Source organism: Argiope bruennichi, chromosome 3 (genome assembly GCF_947563725.1).
Source record: "Argiope bruennichi chromosome 3, qqArgBrue1.1, whole genome shotgun sequence".
Lineage (NCBI taxonomy): Eukaryota > Metazoa > Arthropoda > Arachnida > Araneae > Araneidae > Argiope > Argiope bruennichi.
The window spans coordinates 77886480-77910767 of NC_079153.1; the positions used below are offsets into that span (position 1 = coordinate 77886480).

At 30.1% G+C, this 24288-nt stretch overlaps 1 protein-coding gene across 1 annotated transcript in view; it reads right to left on the reverse strand.

Annotated features, from left to right (window-relative positions):
- Positions 1-1357: 1357 nt before the first annotated feature.
- LOC129962891 (nephrocystin-4-like) overlaps positions 1358-24288 on the reverse strand; it is a 35792-nt gene continuing 12861 nt past the window's right edge. The window contains exons 11-28 of the mRNA XM_056076892.1: positions 23660-23732; positions 23490-23566; positions 21001-21189; positions 19122-19202; positions 17051-17156; positions 16177-16320; positions 15651-15837; positions 13653-13721; positions 11057-11256; positions 9662-9888; positions 9286-9478; positions 9105-9182; positions 7422-7563; positions 7124-7230; positions 5225-5391; positions 3391-3531; positions 3136-3271; positions 1358-1597 (exon numbers count right to left, since the gene is read on the reverse strand). Of these exons, the coding sequence (XP_055932867.1) occupies positions 1358-1597; positions 3136-3271; positions 3391-3531; positions 5225-5391; positions 7124-7230; positions 7422-7563; positions 9105-9182; positions 9286-9478; positions 9662-9888; positions 11057-11256; positions 13653-13721; positions 15651-15837; positions 16177-16320; positions 17051-17156; positions 19122-19202; positions 21001-21189; positions 23490-23566; positions 23660-23732 (2557 nt within the window). The remainder of the gene's footprint in view (positions 1598-3135; positions 3272-3390; positions 3532-5224; positions 5392-7123; positions 7231-7421; positions 7564-9104; positions 9183-9285; positions 9479-9661; positions 9889-11056; positions 11257-13652; positions 13722-15650; positions 15838-16176; positions 16321-17050; positions 17157-19121; positions 19203-21000; positions 21190-23489; positions 23567-23659; positions 23733-24288) is intronic.

The window sequence follows — 24288 nt, forward strand, 5'->3', positions numbered from 1 at the left end:
CTGCATCTACCTAAAAAGAATAAATGTATGAAAGCCAGCAGAGAAGATTCACAATAATAAAAATAATAGAGAACAGAATAGAATTCATATTTGTCTAGATTAAAAATAAAGCACGTACATATAGTAAGAATTAGTGGGAACTAATAAATAATAACAATCCTTATTCCCACGAATATAAATAATAAAATATATGGAGTAGAATTACTAAGTCATTAATAATGTATAAGCATTTTTTTTCCCTAGTCGCTTCACAAAGAAATGAATTCAATCAAATTTCATTGTCCTCGAGAGTAGCTTCGGCGGTTTTAAAATCTATATTAAGTTCAAAAAAATATTGTCCTAAATATTCGGTATTGATTACTTGATCCTGCATTGCAACAAACCAAAAAACATTAAATTTTAATAAAATCAAAATGTTATAGTTTAATTCAGAAGGTCTTGAAATTTCCTTGCAAAGGTCTTGAGGCAAAACTTTGTTTTCGGTGAAATTTCCAAAATTTCCGATCTTTCATCTCATCAGACTATGAAAGTTGGATAATTACTTTGGAATTCGCTTTCGGAGTTGATCCAACCTATTGAACGCGGTGACTCAGTGAAATCTGCAATTCTTGCCAGTATATAGTTCGCGCTTTACTGCGATTGAGTTGTATATGTAGGCATACTTCTTCACTCTTTTGATAAAGGAATTCTTTTTGAAAGAAAACATTGTAATGTTGATAAAATTATTTCTGTTAATTAAGTTATTTCAATTAACGGACTGAAATCATCGTTTGCACCTCTTTTCCCAAATGAAAGACGATTTACAAAGCAACAATGCTTCCTTTTTAGAAAACTTCTTTTACGACAAAATAAAAACTTACTGTCAAAATCTGACATACCAACGCATAAATATCTGTACGCGGTCTTTTACGAACTCTTATATAGTTTCACAATGGTTTTAGTTTAGTTTAGTTACATTAACGTCCCGTTTTAAAGCAACACTAGGGCTATTTTGGGACGGACCTCGTCATTTTGAACCGCGGTCAGATGACGAGGACGACAAATGAGCTGGCACCCCCCCCCCTTAAACTTCCACACCACACCAGAGGGAGGGCGTTTGGTCACGACAGATTTAGCGAGCACCAGACCCGCTTACATGACGGTTATTCGGTGGAATCGGGTCTCGAACTTAAACCCCTCCGTTTCCGAAACCGAGACCTTATCACCAGACCACCTTGGCCTTTTAGTTTCACAATGGAGATAAATTCAATTAAAAGTATTTCTCCACTCTGACCCCTCAATAAGACTGACGAAATCGGACACTACAAATAAACCACACATTGAGAGAAAAGAGAAAGAGAAAGTTTAAAAATATTCTTTATTGGCACACAACTTTTATACAGTAAGCTTCTTCATTTTTATCTGCAAGCGCTTCGTTGAGGTATAAAAAGACGGTTTCAGTGAACATGAAGTTTTGCGGAAGGAAGTAGAGACCCATGAGGTAGGACTTCCCAGCTTCCACGATGAACTCGTACTCACGCAGATGCAACAGATGAGGGTGACTACAATGCAACACAAAACGGCGGTCTTGGGGATAGGGGTTGGTGTAGGTGATGCGCTGCCAAAAGAGGATAATGTCGCTTTAAAAATATTTCATGCAATGCATTTATATAATTTTAATATAAATGCGCATTTTATGGCAAAAATAGAGGGCCTTACATCAGTTTTTATTATAAAAGTTAAATAAGCGCTTATCTAAATATTTTGTCTTCACAGTATACTATATTTCAGTCAAACAATCAACATTCATTGAAATATATGATTCCATTTCTTTCTTTAATTCTCATAACTTTTCCGAATATTGATTCTGATTTCGCTCAGAAATTTCTGCTATTATTTATTGTCGAATGGCAACAATAAATTGTAAACAAACTATTGTACGAATTTCAGACAGCATCACTAAACGTTTTTACAGTTGCGTTGAATTCATCGCTTCGCTTACACAATTACTGGAGCTGAAAAACATTTCTAACAATGTTCTAAAAAGGGTTAGGTGTCACCATTCAGATAGAAGAAGGAATATATAAAGAAATCAATAAACACTTCAAAAACAGGCATAATCATCAGCAAATGGAAAATCGCTATGACTTCTGAATGGAAATAGATGTTCATATCTTCTAAAACAATTATCTTACAAAAATGGTTCTTGAATTATCTTATGATTTAAAAAAATATTTTTAATGATATCTATTTCATTTGAATATAATTTCCCCCTTAATTGTAACCCTATTTTTAATTCAATTTGAAACGCGATTTTTATTTTATTTCATTTATTTTTTTTAATATTAGGATTCAAACTCATCCATCAAAACATTCAATTGTGCGCTTTTGCCGGTCAATAACTTAGTAGTAAGATTTTCGCTTTCGCTTTTATTTCTAATAAATACAATTCTTAGTTTGAAGTTAACGGATCCAATTTAATTCAAGTTTTTCAGTTATATAAAATACCAAAGTAAATTTTTTTTAAAAAAAAGCATGCCATGTTAATCAGTTAACAGCCTTAAAAGGCAATAATCTAGGCGAGCAATCTGTTTGCCAAAAGCGACTAGTTTAATATTATAATAATCGCCACGTATCGCTTTCAGAAACCATTTTTTACTGGATACGGGGAGGGGGGGGGGTACGATTTGTAAATTTGATTTGAAATAATGAGCGATTGTCATTTTCATACAAAAATAAATTGAATGCGCAGAAAGGTACTTTTTTAAAAAGCAAGCCATTTAAAAAACCATCATAAATGTCTTAATATTCAAACTGAAATTTGTCCCTTTGTTGTAAAATGTAACATTCTGAATAACAACTCTTCCTTTTATTTTTTGAAATTAAATATTTCCAATTCCTTTCCAATGAGTGAATTTACCTTCATACTTGTAGAAATCAGAAATATTACCAAACTGCATTTCTTCAAACGTCTTTTAAAAGCAATTTAATTTGCACAGGCTTTTTTTTTTCATTAAATAAAAATTATGAAATTTCATTAGTAAGAGATATCTTTCTTGAATACTGACAAATACTAATGCTTATAATAAAGTGATTATAAACTGTGGAAAACATTTTACAAATGAATTTATGGCAACAGATGAATATCACCTTTACCTTCGCAGTCTCTTTACCGATGGACAGATGCACTTGAAACGCTTTGGAAATGGAAGGTTTTTGGCAGGAAAGGACTAGAAGCCACGACTGAAGAACTTGTTCTAAGGCTTGATTTACCATTGTTATTTGAAAATATCTAGAAAATTGAAAATTTTTTATTTCAAAGTGCCTAAACAATAAAACTTGAAAAAAGGAATGCAATAAAATTTTGCCACAGAAAATATAAACACAGCTGAATGCTTATGATTCTCTTACTTAATTCCTGGAAGGAGGCATCTGATATTCATAGAAAGTTCTTGTACGGCAAATGGCGACAACACAAAAGATTCGGACGGATGAAGTTGTAGGTCTTTGGAATTACAGCAGCATCTCACTAAATTCGTTGCATGGGTGCCTCTGTTTACGGATAGAAAAAAAAAAAAAAATCAAGTTATGTATATATATATATTCAGATTTATATAATTCATACGACGGGGTATCAATAATTTATGTACATAATTTTGAAAACAATAATTAAAAAAATTCCTCTCGGCAAGCTGCAAAGAAAAGGTAGATTCCTTTACATATAAGTTACTATCTGGAAATATAAATAGCTGATGTTAGAAACAGTCAAAATTAAAGAGCGAAAATCACTCTTCTCTAACTTTTAAGATATTGCAATTATCGAAAAGCTTTAAGTCTGAAAGTTATTCATCTTAATGAGGCGCTAATTTGGCAAATTATATTTATTTTTCTATCTTCAATATTAAGAAAGTTATAGTGAAATGAAAATTTCAATCCCACCACCACCATTTACACCTATGTGCTAGAGGGGCCATTTACGAATTCGTCCGCGACTTTTACATTTCTGATAACAAGCCAATTAAAATCCAAACAAAATTACTCTAGTTACCATGTTCATAAGATAACATGGACAAAGTGTTAGATGCACGCACGCACAGACACACACACATGTGTATGTGTCTCTCTCTCTCTCTCTCTTTATATATATATATATAACTTTTGAACAAAGGATGATTTTGGGATCTAGAGACCATGATCGGTGAAGAAATTTTCCAATAGTCTTGTCATGAGCAGCATTGTAATAGGTAGTCTTCCTAATCTACCTAAAATTAAATGCATGGTAATATGAAACGGAAATGAAAGTATTACCAGTTTATTACTTTTCGACATAACTGCCATTCATGTTGAGGCATTTGTCCAAACGTTGAATCAGTTTGCAAACTGCAGTCTCATAGAAACCGTCAGTTGCAAATAAAGTTACTGACGCATGGTTAAGTTGAAATCATCATGAGAGTTAAATTTATGACCGCCGAGGAACATCTTCATGGTTCAATACAGATGAAAACTTGGACAGTTGCAATGAAATACAACTACTTGCACTTTTGTACAACTTGGGAGGGAAACACTTCCTCGACAGTCTCAATGAGGCTTTGCAACAGTGGTTGACGGCCTTCTATGATACCGAGATTTTCACACTAAACCTGTGCTGGAAGAAATGCCTCAACATGAATGGTAGTTATTTCGAAAAATAATCAATTAGTAATACTTTGATTTCTTTTTGTGTGTGTTATTGTGTTCAAAATTATATGCGTTGTTTATTGATATTCTTCATGCTTTCACACATTTTGTTCACACCTATAATTTATATTAAGTACCCGAGCGCGATAAGGCCATTCTAATTTTAAACTAAAATTGTTATGATTATAATAAAGTTGGAAGGAAAAAAAAGAAAAGAAAATCGTGTGGTTATTAATGTCAATCATCTCAGTTTTTTTAAAAATTATACTTTCACTTTTAATTTTTACTTTAAAAACTGAAAATTTCGTAGGACCTCTTTTTGAGATAATATGGCCAAAGAAATCGCTCAGTTAATCTTCCTATTTTTCTTCAGTAAATCTATTTCTATTGAGTATCGACTCACAAAAGTAAATAATGAAAATATGAAAATATACTCTTCATAATTTGCATGAACAAAATTTATTATCACCGCTGCACATTATTTATGCTGACAGCCGAACTTTGCATAGCGAACATGTAGTCAACACACTAAATTACAAATATGAATATAAAAAAACGAAGGTTTTACCGAATTAATAAGGATGACCTCATCAACTGCCCAGCTACGCAGGACAAGTCGATTCTTTGCAGGGGATACACACAGACACTCCAAGACTGAAATGGTGCTATTTGATACGTATCTTTATAAATAAATACGTAGAATTCCGTATATCTTCCGGCAGCTTTCGTAGGAGCCTAAGGGGAAAAAAGTTTCTTTTCAGGTTTAAAAATAATTTTCTTGAAAGCATATGGTAGGAGTTATGGTATATGGTAGGTTCCTAACTTAAGCCAATTCCAGCAGTGTGAAACGTTTGTCCTTGAAATAATTAAAATCGCAATTTTAAAACTCCTTATATATATATATATATATATATATATATATATATATATATATATATATATATATATATATATGATTTCATTGTAATAAAACCTCACCCAATAAATACCCTACAAAATGGTACAAATATCTCCAATATCAGTTAATTTTTGGTGCATAATGAGTTTTGAATCGCTGATTAAAATCAGACGTAAACAAAGAAATGTACTGCATATGCTCGCCACAGCTCTTGCTATTTGCGCATGGGCAGTTTGACGTTTTCACACATGCGCGGATAAGTGTATTACGCATGCGCGAATTGTAATGGGGAAATAATGAAAATCGCAATTATAAAACTCCTTTTTTAATTTTGATATGACTTCAATATACTAAAACATTCCCCAATAAATGTCCTACAAAAGGGTACAAATATCTCCAATATCAGTTAACTATTTCTCGAGTTTTTCTGGTTTAAACATACAAACGCTTAGGAGACTTCATTTTATACTATGTATAGATAAGGCCTGGCAATCTTGGAATAATCCAAGGATTGTCAAGCCAGCCCAGCGGCTGCTATAATATGAAAGCATTGTTATCATTTTACCTCCCCCACTGAGGGACATCTCAAAATGTGGATGAGAAGCTTCTGCTATGGTGGTGGGCGCATGTGTGGTGGGTACAGAAAAGGTAGGATAGGAGTTGGCTACTTCCCATCGATGACGGGACGTACTCCCCACTGGAAGGGTTGTACCGTGGCCGGTGATGGCCCTTAGGACTCAACCACAGTTCCCGCCAGTGTTACTGTTGCGGCGGTCCAGTCATTCAGTATTATTTATCCGTGTGTCTACGGGCGTGTCGGAGAGTCAGTGATATGACTTATCATTTTCTCTCTTCCATTAGGAACACCTTAATATGAGGATAAGAAGCTTCCGGTATGGTGGTTGGTTCTTGCCACCCTGGTGAGTACAGAAAAGATGGGGTTGTCTGCCTCCCATATATGACAGAACGTACTTCCCACAGGAAGAATAGCACCGTGGCCGGTGATGGCTTTCAGGACTCAACCACAGTTCTCACCAGTGTTGCTGTCACGGTGGTCTGGTCATTTAGTTTTATCTGCGTGCCTAACTGCGGGTCGGAGTAGTCAATTTATGATGATTACCATTTTGCTAAATAATAAGTAAACTTTCTTGCAGCAAGAGGGAGGTAAAAGCAAAGGGGCAACCGCAAAATGGAAAAAGAACCAATACACCTTAACTCTGTTATTAATAGATAATTGTTATTAAGTTATTAATAATAATTAAGAATTATTATTAATAATTTTATTTTTTTAATTCTTTCTTTCCAGCACAGGTACAAAAAAAATATTCAACATTGCAGACACTTATAGAGTTAAAGCAGTGAGAATCAAATCACAGCAGATCTGAGTTCGAAAAATTTGGACCCGAAAGATTAAAGTTTTGATTCGTAATAGTTTCATTATGATAAAAAGGTATATACACATATTTCATATATTATATAAAAATCAGTTATAATTTTTTTTAAAAAAAGTGAGAGAATGTTAAAATGCATCCACTGTTTTGATATTGCAAGATAAGCAAAATATTTTACCTTTATGTTAATATTTACGTTTTCATCCCAGCTTTGGTTCTCTTGAAGCGAACATACAACATCAGAATTTGTACATTTCACAGTATATCTTTCATTGATATTTGTATCTGCAATAAAAATAAAATTTATCTCTGAGAACAACACAGAATTTTTGTAAAGACGTATCAAAAAGTGCAATTAATCAAAAATGCAATCTACAGGCGTGCAGAAGTTGTATATAACGCAAAAGAAAGGGGAAAAAAGAAGAAGAAGAAAGGAAAATCCAGTACAACAAATAAATAAACCAAAGAAATCTTACCTCTGTTGATTTGAATACTCTTTTTAAGCATCGAATGTTCCATGGATAGGAATTTAAAAATGTGCGTAAAGGAAGGGGGCAAAGGTTGCACTGTCAGGTTCAAAACAGCCAAAAGCGTCTGATCTTCCGTCATGAAGCGAACCTTAAAAAATTATCAGAGATCTCAGATCTTCAAGACTACAACAATTCGCCTGTACAATATACAGTTTTCAACGATTATCAAAAATGTTAAATTGCTAAAACTTGCAGAAGCCCGCCGATTAAAAGTATTATAATACAGTATACTGTTATAATGTCAAGCATACAATGTTTTTAATAAAATTTCTATGATAATATTCGTCAAATTTTAACATTTTTTTCTTATCTTAAGACAAAATAAAAATGTAACTGTATAGAGTTAATTTCTCCAGCTGAGAGGGCCGTGCAGGGTGTTCTTCAAGCCACCATCTGTCAATTGAGAATCCAACTATGTCACATCTGGAAGATATCATTACTCTGCATGTTCCTAGAGTCAGTGGGAATTTATTGCGTTCTACTGTTTTACGAATCTTAAAGTTTGTGGAGACCCATAAGACTCATCAGGAAAATATTTAGAAGGTTTTATCACACAACGTCATTTATCGGCACTCACTTATTACTTTTTTTATGAATTTAATTTTTAATCAATAAATTAACTTTAATTTATTAATAAATATTTCAATAAATCTCGAGCGAATGATATCTGGTATGTCTGCCGTCCAAATTTCATGTCATTGCCACTCTCAGAACGTCCTGCACAGCCTTTTGAGTTAAAGAACTATAATTTCAATAATCCTATATATGTATATATATTTCAGGAAAAAGCGGAAAGTTTTCTGACTTTCATCCACGCAGCACATTTTATGTTTAATTTTGTTGACTAGTGAAGAGAATTTGCCTTTAGATAAAGAATATTTTCCTTTGCTCAAAATTTGATCTAGATTTGCATTGTCTATGTAAAGAAAGTCATTGAAATGTTGCTATATAGAGCGCTATATTTTTGAAGTATCCATTTGCCTGTTGTACCATATAACCATACAGCAAACAGAAGATCAATTTCTTAGAACAAACCAGAAGAAGTAATTTCGTGTAAAATTTGAAAATTTTTATTAGAAGATTAGCCAAATTTTACCCGTGTATCTGGTACCATTTTTACTTTCTTGTATATTCCATAAACAAATAGAAAGTAATGTGTTCGTCGATGAATCTGTATATTTCAGGCATCCCTTAGTCAGAAATGCATCTTATTTTTTAATTGAGTTTGCTTGTCGTTCTGTCAATTCATGAACACAACAACTCAAAAATGATTTGTGTCAAAGAAAATAAATTTGGTTCCTGATCTTTACACAAGATTTGAAAATTTTAAACAGTTTTTAACGGAGTCCATTCAGAAGATATCTGTTTTTATCTGCCCGAGTGCATAACTACATAACGTAAAGAGTTAAATGCATAAAATCGGACACACAGATTTAGCATCTAAATAGCAGATAGTACCAAATTTTGAATATAAACGAATAAGTAGAAAACTTCAGCAGATTTCTGTTTCCTGGTGCTTCAGCTCTACTTTCCATTTTATTTTTAAAGGTTAACGCACTAATGAATCTAAGAAATTATTTCTCAATCTTATCTGAATTAATTTTTTAAAAAATTTAAAATTTCTTTTACCTTAATAGTAGTATCTAGACTGTTTATTGCAGGAACTGTTGATAAAACTTCTGCAGTGAAATGATGACCTGAAACTGCCTAAGGAAGAAAGAAAATATTTATATGTTTAATATTGAATATATGATAATAGATGCTTGAATATCATGAGTTACAAAAAAGAAGTGAAGAAATCATTGCTTACTTTGAACGAATCTGACTGACTAGTCTGAACAGATAAGCATTCATATGTGAATGGTATGTGAACTTTCTCATTTGGTTGAAGTTGTACAGTTGGTATATCTTGACTAGATTCATCGAAAGTAAGAGGTTTTACATTTTGTGATATGCCGTTCATAGTTCTAAGCGCTTGCCATTCTTTACTGTCAATAACTAAGCTGAAGGTGATAAAAATTAGTTGAAATGAGTAAATAAATTAATTCGAAATTCAATGTACAACCTTACTAGGGAAGGAGGAAATACATAAACAAATTATTTATTTATTGTATATTCTTAAAAATTTTTTTTTAAATCTTTATAATTCAGATTGAAAGATGTTTCAAATAAAAACACACACTCACTTTAAATCTGGACATTTCCAAGTTATCTCTACTTTTTTCGGAACAGGAAATGGGTTTTCGACGATAAACTCGAAGAAGGTTTTGGTTCCGACTAGAGGATACATTCTTTTCTCAGATGTGACAGACTTTTGCAGTAGAGACTGTATCAATTCAGATTTGTTTTTCTGAATGTAGGTTTCGATGCTCAACAGATCACGCTGTCGTTCTTTGAAGAAAGACTGCATGCCCTATAAAATTTGAATAATAAGAATAATTAATCAATGCGATGAAATAAAGATAGATCGATGTATTAAAATATAAAGCAATTCCATTTCAATTACATAAATAAAGATAAAACATAAAAATAGCCCATATCAATATAAATTATAGACAAAAAAAATTTTGTTGGAAAACGCATTAAAAAATACAATCAAAGAAAAATGGTTTTAAGTTTGATTAAAAGTAAAAAGTTGATTACTTCCTATTGATTGACTGTATTCGAGACAAAATTACATATTTTGTTTTCAAGATATTTCGCAGAAATTGTAGACACTTAATGTATCTATATATAAACAATAAGTATTATTATTTAACTTAATTAATTAACATCATTCTGACAATAGATGTGGCAAAAATAACGACTTTCAAAACAGAGATCATTGTTACTTCCTTTTTCACTTTCTCGTATATTACGATAAAGTATTGTGATTATCTAAAAATTTGAATTCGGGATTTTGAAAAAAAAAGTCTTGTTGCAAAGGTGTAGCGACAGTTTTTAGTGAGATCCCCTTGTCAATATCAGAAAGAAACTGATTTGCTACTTGACTAGTTGAGCTGTGTCCATCCCTTTTTGTCAATAGTACTATGCACCTTCTTCTGTAGGCGTCATACTGCAAGCACGACCACCTCCACGACATTTCTACACATTCTATTTATTTGAAAAGATTTTCAACGCCTTGAAACCACACCATGGCTGGCATCAAACTCTCTGGAAATATCTTTTATTTTTCTCCCTTCATCAATTTTACTAATAATACGGAGACGCATAAAACCTAACTAGGGTCGGGAAGACATACTGAAAATTGAAGTTTGTTAATTGATTCTTTCCAGTTAAACTTTGTATTTGAACTACAACCATCGATAGGCGTTAGTTAACTGATAGATCTTATCAACGCTATCACGTGACGAACAAGTTCGGCAATTCAAAATTTGCATACGCACAACACGTCTTATTATATTCCGCACTTACTGTTAATTTTCACATTTGTCTGTTTTCCAGTGTGTGGTTGCTATCATTGCTATTGTCATCCGTTCTTAGCAATTATCCACTAGAGATCTATTGGAGATCCTTAGCGATGATTTCTTCAGTACTAAAATCGTTAGTAAATGAAAATTAATGTAGAAAGCGAAACTTACGTCCTCTGAGATTCTAGGTGCTTGACCATTTTCCAGGTTCCTGACTGCTTCCATTCGAGCCAACTTTCTCCTTCTCTCTTCAGTGAGCTGCGGATTGGGAGACATAGTTTTGGAATCGTCAGAGAAACTTCTGGTTGAAAGCAGCTGAGAGAGTTCTCGATTTGTCTCGGCGAGCCTTTTCGCTTTGGACACTACATGAGCTGACAAAAGAAAATTTTTAATCGTAAAATCATTTTTAACGTGCACTTCTACACTATTATTATTATTAAAATTTAAAAATATTCAGTGTAATTCAGAAAAACTATCCAATAAATTAACATATAAGTCAATTAGCGTTTACCTTTTCTTTATTCCCATTTTAATTCGTCGTAACTAATTGGGTGTTTAATTGAAGATTATATAATTTACTTTAAAAGACTCTGCCATAACTATAAATAAACTAGTTCCACAAAATAAGAAAATAAAGTAATGAAGAAAATATTGTCATATTACTCTAATCAAGATACTTCTTTCAGTTACAGAAATATAATTACACCAGAATTACCCTCAATCTGTAGAAGCACGGGGGTAATTGAATGACTATAATCAAGACAATATAAGAGTGAAAATTAAAGCTCAGCTCTAATCAACAATTAGAATTCTAATGGCCACTAGGAAAGAAAGTGTAACCCCTTCTGTAGGCAATATGTCCCTTGATTGGAATGGAGGTAATTTAACTCTACAACATTTCTATACAAGAAAATGAGAACCAAACACTGTGAAGGAAGCTTCTCATCCCTATATTGGGCTATTCTCCATTGTGGCATATACAAATATAATCATACATATAATAAGTTGTTTAACAACTTGTATTGGTATCAGGCTTACATGCATTGCTTATTTTTCCATAAAATCAAGTCACAAATAAGACACACACATGTTACAATGATTTGTTGGGGCAGTGAAATATTGAAAAGAATAAGACATCTGATGTTGTAACATGCTATGTTAAGGCAAATACCAATACAAAAGTAACATTGGAAACATCTCTTCCAAAAGTATTGAATCGTACATTGAGCCTTCATTCTCCTATTTCAATATTGCTCACTTTTGTATTCTTAAACCCCTCGAAAATTGTAAAACAATTTTTTGTTGAATCACCATATATAGGTTACCCATTATTCCTACCTTCTTGAATTTCTGAATAACTTTATATAAGTTTCCCATTACTTCCAATCTCTGTAAAGACTCTTAAACAGTTTTCCTGCATCATATTATTTAAGTTGCAATAGAGAAAGAATAAATTTTGCGATTCTGGAAACAGCAAGTTATATGTAATGCTGCATGAAAGAAAGAGAATCGTCATTTGAACTTGTAACAGTGTCTGATATACATGAACTGCTTGAAAGATCCAGATTGTGAGAGCTTCCTACAAATAATGAGCAGGTTCATATATTTCGAATTCATCTCAATTTGGTCAGGAAAGTTCCATTTATTTCCACTCATGGTATCAAAGTATATATATACATAATGCAGAGGATATGAAAGAAATGTAAAGCAGACAAATTGAAAAATAGTGTGAACACCAGATAATGTTATCAGCTTACATCAAAAATTCCATTTTGAATTTTATTAAGAACTCATCTTATTGTTATTACAACTTTATAGTGCTTTCCTTCAAAATTACTTTCAAGATGTTAGGCATACGTTATAATTTTCATGTATTTTTTAAAAGTGTGTTTTGTATTCGCTCTTTTGTATGCATTTGTTTTATTATGTATTCCTTTTATCTAACTTGCAGCTCACAATGAAATAATATTTAGTTTACAAATATTTGTTAATGTTATGCAAAAAATGTGTAAAGGTAGAATAATTTTTTTTCCATATCACTATTTTCTCATAATATGATGAACAAGAATATGTATTTTGAATGAGGCTTCAAATAATAGCTAAAGAGCATCAAAAGACATTCCTTTTACAAGATTTCAATATAAAAGGAATATCATTTGTACAATTCATAATCAATTATGCAATCAAAACAGGCATTTATTTCTTCCCTTTAGTAATTGCTGAAGAATTTTGAAACAGGTGTAATTGTCAAACTAAAACTGTTATGGAGGTCGTTCAAATAGCGATTCACTAGTGAATTTGCAAGAGGGGAATAAGGCTTACTTTTATGAGTCCATAACATTCTATGAAAGATTTTGTGTAAGTTAGAAGCAAAAACTAGTAAAGTAAGTTACTAAACTAGTGTGTAAGCAGTACTATCTTGCAAAAGCATTTACAAAACTGTCATAAAAAATACCAAACTCTCAAATTATTAGTAATTGATGTCACATTTTAGATTTATTCATTTTGATTAGGTATTTTTGGTTTTTGCAACTTTATTAAACTGATACACTCTCAATGATATTTCACTGTAATTAATAGTATTTAAAATGTACAGCTTTTGCATACAACTCCATAAAACAAATTAAAACTCTTCATATACATTTTTTTTTTTTGAATAAAAGATATCAAAAGGGATCCAAAAGAGTAAAATAATCCAATAAAAATCATTTTAAATACCAATAAAAATAACAAATGGACAATACGTTTATGTTACAATTTTACTTACGAATTGTTCCACTTCTTGGTTCTTCTACTTTTGATGATGTGAAAATTAAACTTGCATTCTCTTCCTTTTCTACATTTATGAAAAATAGTATGTATAAATTGATGATGACATAAACAATGACATTTATTACGAATTCTTACATCATCCAATGGATTTTAAAAATAAATAAGACACTCAAATAAATACATAAGGAAATAATATAATTCAATGGTAAATATATCTATTAAGGATAATATTTTCAGAATTTATCAGCCAAAAACATAAAAATTGCAAGAGAAAAAACTCAATAATGGTTAACCGTCATATGAAAAGAGCATTTTAATGCCTTTTAAACAGATTTTTTTTATTGGTGTCAATCGGCACCATTATGTTGTATAACTCAAGGAAATTATAATTGTAAAGATTTGACCCAATGAGTTTTTTTAATAGGAAGTGAACAAAAGTCAAGGAAAGAACATATCCGATTTTTCAAAGCACAGTTTTCTATTCCTGTATTTTTCAACTATAAGACTAAAATTCATTGCATAATTCAATGGAATTCATTATTCTATTATATTCTTATAGTATTCTTCATAGTATAGTGGAGACTGTGCATACATATCGAAATAGTGCCACTATCCTTTCACCGGTTTGTTCCAAAATTTGACACTGATCTATAATCTCAGTATAATTATTGTAATCCAAAATTCGTGCATTGCAGCTTCTATTTTATATTACTGCTTTGTATACATGCGAATAAAAAGATGTCCGGAAGCTACCTCTTCGAAAAATTCAGTCAAAAATTTTATACAAAAATATAGACATTACAACATATTTATGACTCCTTCATTACCACATACAACATTACAACATATTTAGGTTCGGTCTTCTGTTTGCGCGTATATGTGGCAAAGAAAGGAACCCACCTCCTCGAATGCGATGCATACACATGCCGAGAACTAAAATAACTGAGTAGTTGTCTTTTTGTAACAACCTTGCCGTTGACAAGAAGCCATTAGTTACATGAACACAAATGAAGCATTGAACAATTATTCAGAGAGTTAAGCCATTTAAATACATATGCTAATTGGCATATGTATGCAATTGGTCATTATGACAGTAATTACATACTCAAGTACATGTTAAACAGATTTGGGTTGATATAAAGGAGCAATAGAGTAAACTATTGATTACAGTCCCAAGAACAGCAGTTCGTGGAAACGACATGTATTTTTGCGAATTGATTTATACAATATTTTTAAAAGGGGAGAAACACAAAACATTAAAACATGTAATTTTCAAAATGAATAAACATAAAGGTACAAAATTTTCAAAATACAGAAACGAAGCGAAACATGATTGAATAATAATTTCAAAAAGATAAAAATACAATACGAAATACAAAATCAAAAACATACAAAAAATAAACACATACAATTTTTGTAATGTAGAAACGAGAAAATATTAAAGCACAAATGAACAATTTTACTAATAAAATCATGAACCAAATTCAATCCATCTAGCTAATTGTGTTTCAGAGCTATCGCTCAACGACAGACAGACAATGAAATCTATACATTTCGCTCACATTTTGATGTAAAGATCGCAGAACAAATTTCATTCATTTAGCTCCTTTCAGTTTTGAGATTTCATATTCCCAATCTAATAAACATATATACATATATAATTCTCCTAAATTTTTATTCGGAATCAGCATTAAACTGTGAAAAGAAATTCTATCTAAATCGTGGATAATCTGGATATAGAATTTTTGAATAATTACAAATTTTTTTTCCTTCTATACTTGACATTTATAAAAAAAGTTTAAAAAATCAAATATTATTATTTATGTTTCTAAGCAGTTAATACAAAATTTCACTTAAAAACTGAAGTCAGTGTTTGAAGTTTATTGAGATTTTAATTCTCCGCTTGCCGTTTTAGTATGGAATCTACTAAAAAAAATCTACTAAACAATAATAATTCCAGATAAAAAAAAATAATACACATTAAGTTAACCACCTTCAAAGTTTTCCAGGGCTTTTGAGCTCAAAGGATGTCGAATGCAAGCAACACGAATGTGAAGCTTCCCCAAAGATGTATTAAGAGGCGCACTAAATTGGCCCAGACTTTCATCAGGATATTCACAGTTGAATATATCTAATTCCAAAATGGAAGTAACAGCTTCTTTGCCTTGTCTACAGAAATACTGAAAAATATGACAGGATACGAAAGATTTTAAAAAATGCCATCAAAAAGATCTTATTATATAATCACAATATTAAACTGAAATGTTGACCTTTCTATCTAGATACAGATTATCAATGTAAAAACAAATTAATATACATTATTTCCTCAATGTGTCGAATGTAGAAAACACTTCTTAAAAATTGTGTTGACTAGTCTAAAACAAAAATTAATTTTTTAAAAAATATTCAAAATCATAAGAGTTACAATCTTATGTTAGTTTTAAAGCTCAATCCACACTTATGGAATCCAGAATAAAACGAATAATCACAAAAGACATGATTGATTTTTAGAAACTTACTTTCAAAGGTAACGAAACAGTTCCGAAGTACAACAAAGATTTTCCATTCCACAAATCAATATGAAGAGTTTGTTTCATCAGATAATTCAAAAACGATCTGTATTCTCCCTTATTTAATTCAGTCGGATCAATATTGTATGTAATCTAGACAAATACAATAATTAAAATTAAAAATAAATAATATACAGGATGTCTAAAAAAAATCGATTCCAAAAAATCGAAACAAATCATTTTTACAATAGAATATAGGATAATAAGAGCAAAGGGTATCTGCTACAAGGAATTAAATAATAAACTTGCCAAGAAATTAAATTTAAAAAAATCAAATAAGATGTACAGCACATGTTTATGGATTAAAAATTCGCCATAATACAACAAAATAATTGAATGGCAACATTACAATAATATACAACAAGACAAATGCAATAACAAGTAGCAAGGAATTTCAATCACAAACTTTTATTGAGTTTACAATGAGTAACCAAAGTTACAATCCGTATCTACCCATGTTTCACATATTGCTATTCAGAATATTTACAACGTCCCTGTGCTATTGTTATTTTTGATTCTATTAAAATTTGTATTATACATTTTATCTGGTGTGTCCTTTTTTTTTTTTACTTAATTAATTCACAAAGACTTCTGGTAGAAGCGTTTGTAAATCCAAGTTCCATTATTCAAAAATTATCTGCTTTTGTATTCCTTAAAGTTTATGAAGGACTTTTCTGAAACTCTGTACTCATTAGTAAAATTATTTTGTAAATTTTTAAAAGATGCACATATAAATTAACTTATTTACAATAAATAAAAGAATAAATTTATATGAAAATAACAGATACAAGAATACATTTAAAAAGACAGAAAAAACAACTACCTGAAATCCAGGCATTTTATCTCTTTCTAGAGTTTTCAGAAAAGCATAAACTAAAGATGACTTTGGAAGTACACTATCATTTTCAGAAAGTTGTTTCAACAGCATACTGTGTTAATTATAATGGGGAAAAAATTATATATATATATAAAATGAATATCCATGAATGAATCCATTAGAAATAAAATATGCAAAACAACAAGCATAAACTGATCAAAAATATACTCCTGAAACAACAGAGTTTCTTTCTATCAGTAAAATGCAGACTTTATGTTTCATTTATAAATTGAAATAATCTAGCAATCTATATGGAACAAAAAAAATGAAAAAATTGTGTTTTCACTTTTTTTTTTTTTTTTTTTTTTTTTTTTGCTAGGTACAACAGCCATCTCAGAACTCAATTTCACCCCCCAAAGATTTAATTTTTAAATTAATTTTATTTTTTTCATAAAATGCGTTTATTAGGAAATTTTGACAATTTGAAATAGATAAGTACTTAACTGCAAATCATTTTCTAAAAACTTGCTTTTAAAAAGAACAAAAAAATGCACAACTGAAATTTAAAAATATTTTTAAAAAATAGTAACAAAAACTTCCTTACAAAAATAATTAATAAGTAATATTTAATAACAAGAGTCTAAACAGTACATAATTTTAATTTTAATAATTTCGTTTGCACAGATTTTATTATTAAATGAAAACACAAATTAAATCATTTTTAAAATACCACGAAAAAAAAAAACTCTTGAGGGCTTGGTACCCGAAATTTTGTGTATTTTATAGGTAACTGCCCACTGAGCCTATTTATTAATCCAGTCCTCAAATGCGTGTGTAAGCAAACTTCACGTAATCCCCTTGTGAATTAAAACAAGGAGTCTACTAATTCACAGTTCAATGAATGCTGCCAGCATTAAATTTTAATTGTAAGCAGAATCATTCTTCAACTGTTCGTTGTCTGTAATTTTCCGGGCATTTATTCAGAAATTCTTCTGCATAAGGGCCCCTGTAGTATTTCACTACCCTTTAGTATTTCATTCAGTAATGTGATTGACTATCTTGAGACATTTTAACAGTGTGCACATGACCATAACTAAGTTATTCACATTATAAAATTGCATTATGTGAATGAATGTTTCATTTCATGACAAATGCTGGCTCTAATAATATTCTCTGACAACTGAAAATCTGATTATTCCATTATGAGATCGTTCAGGAAAATCCATGGTACATTGTCACTTGTTTTAAGGTATTACCCCTGTTCCTCTTGCGTACAATTGTGGACTTCAGGCAAAGTCCACAATTTTATACAAGAACACAATTTACAACAAATACCCAGTTATTTTATTTATTAGAGTTCAGCAGACAAATGTTTTATGCTATGCAGTATAGAGAAGGAAATATAATATGCATTTTGGAAGCATCTTTTTAAACCGATTAAAATCCAAATTTGGCCCATCTACAATTTTAGTCATAACATCAAATGCCAAATTTCATTTATCTGTCTCTGTATTTTGGAGTTGTCACATTCAGGTAGTACGAAAGTACAGATCTGCAAATGATCAACACCTTCACATATTTGGTTCAAAATTTGATGCCTATCTACACTTTAGATTCTAAACTTGTATGCCGAATTTTACTCATCTAACAGTTATAGTTTTGTAGTTATTGTGATCGGTTGTATTCGGAGAATGGGGCAACAACTTTGTGTGAATGTATTTTGTTCAGAATTTGATAGAAATCTATAAATCTGGTGTGAAGATCACATACCAGATTTCATCCATTAGCTTAGAATTTGTTTGCTTGTTTTTTTTTTTTTTTTTTTTTTTTTATGAGTTAATGTATTCACGTACAAATATAATTTTAAAAATATGTGTATGTGGGGGGGGGAGATTTTGAATCGGGGTGGGTGAGGTAAAACTTAGTGATTTATCAAAATCTACAATCCGAATTTATCGACTATTATAATACTTTTATCGTGTACAAAGAAATGAAAACGAAAAATGATCACTTAAAAATACTTAAAAAGAAATAAACACTTCATAATAAAAAACATGTAAAATATTTATTACAATACCATTCACTTCTGATTGGTAGGAAGCGGTAAAACTGAAAAGTGAAGAACACTTCTGGTGGAACTTCTACCGAATCAGATAACCTGTAATAAACAAGAAACAACAAGGAGCTGATAAACAATAAAGAGTATATTATTTTATAAGAAAAGAGATATTTTTAATCATATAATTGTAAATTAAAAAAAATAAGTTCTGATACAAGTATATTTCGTAACATTTTGGCCATTCTAATTAAAGAATAACAGTATTAAACAAATTAAATTACAAAATAAAAGGAAATACAATTGATTCATTCACCAATTGTGGATTTAAGCATTTTGCGCCCCTAGGCAATGCGCATTATAATGCCATTTTATTTATTTATTATTATTTTTTCTTTACTATAATGATTTATTTATTTCATATTTCAACATATTTTAGCTTTAATTAAAATGTTGGAATTTTTTTTTTTATCTTGGTAAGTAATTGAAAATCTATATTCGATTATTTATTGCTTATTATGATCCACGATTGCATTAACTTTTATACATAATATTACGTAAGCAGATGGTGGGTGTGTATAAATACTGTAATAACAAGATAAATATAGTGAAAGAACCAAAAACCTAACAGATCATACTTGAGAATGGGTTAATATTATTAATATATTAAAATATATAGAATTTATATATATATTTTTAAATTTATTTATTTGATAGCTAAACTAATAATATTTTTTAATTCACATGACTGCAGTCTTACTTTAATCAAGAGACCCTAAGCAGCCACTTGTTTCACTAATTAGATTTAAAATACATATTCGTGCATTTAAGTTTTTTTCTTTTAAATAATAATATAAAAATTTGACTTTTTTATTTTTTTTTTAATTCAGAGAGGTTTAAAATGTGGAGATTCCTCAAAATGTAAAGGTTAAACTTTTTGACGCTTATGATATTTTCGCTTTGTAAACTTCAAATACTGGAAAGTAGAAAAGAAATTGGAAAATGAGACAATGATTAATGATAAACAAAAGAAAGTTATACAATAATTAAAATATATTTTGAATTATTTTTACCTACTAAGTTTTACAATTCAACAAATTTATAAATTATCAACATTTTTGTAAATACAACTGCAATCAAGATCCCTTGTTTAAAAACATCTGCAGTAAATAGATGATACATCTTGAATTTACAGCATCTGATACCTATTATTCTATGCCCCATATCCACTTTACGTTTAACACTATAATGTACATCAAGCAGATTTAAAGCACCTCCAGCACCGGTATAAAAATGATGACTAATTAGAAAACTTGATAGAATATCTAATGAAATTAATTAAACATACACATGAATATTTATTAAAATTTTCATCTTATTTTTGCGATCTAAAAAACACATTATAATTTGAAATAGCATTTTTTGGCAACAGAAATTACAATTAGGAATAAAAATTTAATCAAAACAATTTTTAAAAAGACATTTTTATACATATTAACGTTGAATTAATACTGTTCATGTTAAAAAGTTGGTTTTCATTTTAACTACTTTTTATTTCTTAATCTTAAATTTATTATTCATTATTATAAATATCATGGAATCTTAAAATCAATTTTTGCCTCTCCTTACACATTTCCACTAGTTGATGTTCCTCGTAAGGAATCACAATTGAATATAATTAATGAATTAACTAAGAACAAAAAGAAAAGAATGTAATCGCCAAAAGCACACAAATGTCAAAAATTTCAAATTGAAGAACAATAAAAAAAACAGTAAAAATATTTTTTTAAAAATGTCCATCTCTCTGAACATGAAACTAATCAAATAAAATAACAATTCCCTGAAAATTATACTTAAATAAAAAAAAAGAATTTATTAAAATTATTAAAAAATTGCTTACCCAGACATGGCTAGAAATTGCATCATACATTCATTCTTTTGAGGAGGGCAATGCAGTTCTAAATTCATGTCTAGTCTGTAAGGTACAGAACTATCAATCATTGTAGCAGGCTTTCCATTGTGGTCGAGGACTGGTTGCAGCTTATCCCAATATAATTTGGTAAATGTCTTAAAGGATTCTCCAGGTTCTCTAGCAATTATAATTAATTCTAATTATAATTTTAACATAAAAAAAATCAGTGGAGCTAAAAATTGATTAGTGAAAAGTACTGGCTCAGTTTGCAACTAAATAATGAAACTGCTGAGCTCTCAGTCTGTATCTCTCTGTATTAAATTTATTATTTTTTTATACTGTGCACATTTATGAAAAAACTGGATTTATTGGATTGATCATTTCCAATCATAAATAAATTAGTTTTATTCCTCTTTTAATAGATTTAGTGTTTTGTATAATTGATTTCACACTAGACCATCAGACACACAAAAGAATATGCAGAACAGAACAGTGTCTAATACTCTGGTATCCCTAGCTATTCTGGTCACTGTGGATCCATTATTTAATTAAAAAAAGAATATTCACAGAAATTATATTAGAATTCAATTACTCATATAAAATCATATAAAGCAAAAACAATCATAATAAAATGAAACTGTTTACTTTTTTTTTTGTAACATGCTATTTCTTCTCAGTTTTTTTTTTAATAATAATAAATCTTAATATACTTCTAATTGCTCATAAATTGGAAAAAGTCATATCTTAGTCCCCTTAGCTTCTTCTACAATTAATTATATTATTAATCTTGTTTAAGGATTATGTTCTTGTATTAATTCAACTAGTATCAGAAAACATTTTGGGATTATGGACTTCTTGATAGATATTATATTATTATATCAAATTATAACATTAGTGAAATGCCTTTAGTCTCTATATTGCTGTTCCTTCCTCATGCTGAAAAGAGATGACATGAAGAGAAAGAAATAGTTGCACGAGAGTGTGACTGACACCAGTAAGCATGTGCATTGCAGGAGCAATGGGGGGAATACAAGAAATGAGTTTAGATTTAAACTAGAATTTATTTGCATATATGTAACTAGTCATCGATCGAAATAGTCATCAGTAAGATATAATTAACTCATGTTGCTAAGAAAAGTATTATCACTTGTGTCAAGGCTTGTGACAATTTGCAAACTACTTAACTTAAGCTTTAGAATGCCATAATTAGATACATAAGTTGAATAGTAGATGCAAAGTACAGCAGGTTAATTGCTGAAATTTATATACATATTCACCACAATTTTTAATACTCCTTCCTTCATAAAAATGAAAAAGGTCACACTTAAATTATTTAACAATTGGTAAATCTCAATTACCATACTTAAAATAAAGATTGTGGATTTATTATTTATGCAAAATCTCTAAAAGAAAATAACATGTTTTGCATGCTAAATAACATGTTTTGTATTGTAAATAAGATTTGATATTACTTTGCATCAAATTCATTTTTGGGAGAAATGTCATACAAAATACCATTTTTAAATTATTAGACATTTTTCAAAGAAAAATATCTAATAATTTAAATAGTAAATTTGGTTATTTGGTTATATGACTTAGAATAAGTTTAAAATAATGATCACATAAAATTTAGAACTGTGATGGAAACTTATTTTAAAATTTTCCAAAACTATATTGCTATTGCACTCAACTTAAAGCATAAACAAATACAGGTGGTTTTCAAAATAATAGAAACACCTGTCAATAAAAATGACATTTTTTTAATGTGCTTAGTGAGCACTAAAATATAATAATAGCTACCAGTTTGTTTGTTTTTATATATTCTGGTAGTTTGTGTTAACTTTATTGTAATTCTTGGATTTTTTTCAAAAGCATAAAATGTTGGACCTCTCAGATTTTCAAAAGGTCAAGGAGCCCGTCCAGTTGGAGCAAGTGTGACCGAAACATTTCAACTTTTAGGTGTTTCTGAGGTACAGTGTCTAAACTCATGACAGCATATACAAACAGCACGGCAAGACAAGCTCGGCAAAGCAAAATAGTGGGTGGAAAAAAGAAGCTAATTGAAAGAGACCGACGGCCATTGAAGCGGATTGCAATGTCTAAAAAGCGAACAACTGCCTTGGCCCGCACAGTCACCCGACCTCAATATAATTGAACCATTATGGTCTATTTTAGAATGTTCAATACGGAATCGGAATCCTCAACCAGAATCTATCCCAGACCTTTCACAAAATCACTAGGAAGAATGGTACAATATTCCTTTAAACAGTATTCAACACTTGTATAAATCGATGCCTAGCAGAATCCAAGCTGCATTACATGCTAAAGTCGTCCTGCACCATACTAATAAAGGATTCTTTATAAATCTAAGATGTTTCCATTATTTTGATAACCACCTGTACATAATAATAATATATTTAGAAACCATTCCAAACTGATTGCTTAGATACATTTATCACAATAATTAAACAACTTACAATGGAAATAAATGTAGCATAGGTGGAACCAATGGTAATGAAGATGGAACTAAAGTAACTTCTTGTAAAGCAAAACTCTAAGAAAAGAAAATCATTTTCAATTTTTAAAAAATCAGTAATAATATAATAAAAGACTGAAATTGTTAGGTACTTATCAATTAAAAACTTACATTGTCATTTTTGCTACTTCCTGGATTTGTAATTACCCTTTGAGGATAATCCACTTTACTTTGTCTAACTGTCCTATGGGAAAGAAAATAATAATAATATTGAATACTTAATGTTTACAGATAAAATTTCATACTAATAACAACAACTTAAATTTATTCATGCATTAATGCTTCGCAAGTATAAAATTATCATAAAATGTTTACATTTTCCCCCCAAATTATTTCTATTTAAAGACTAAATTTATTGGCCCTCCTAAAGAACCACAAATGACTCACATTTTACATATTCTTCATTTTCATACTCCAGAATGGTAATCATTTTCAAAAGGTCCTACATTTTTACCAGTATTAATTGTTCCTTAAAAAATAAAACCGACTGTCTTGTTTGGTTTTTGTAACATGACCTAATCTTCAAAAAGAAAGGGCCATATTAATCTCTCCTTTAAGTTTTAACTCTCGTAACACTCAGAAATATTCATTTTTATTTATTCTTCCTAGAAAACATAAATAAAAGAATTTCTAGAAAGCATAAAGTACTATGATGTACTAGTGTGATATAAACACGGCCCTAGAGATTTATCATATCACACATGGAAAGCTTGGTTTGTCTGCACTTTTAATGGCGATTT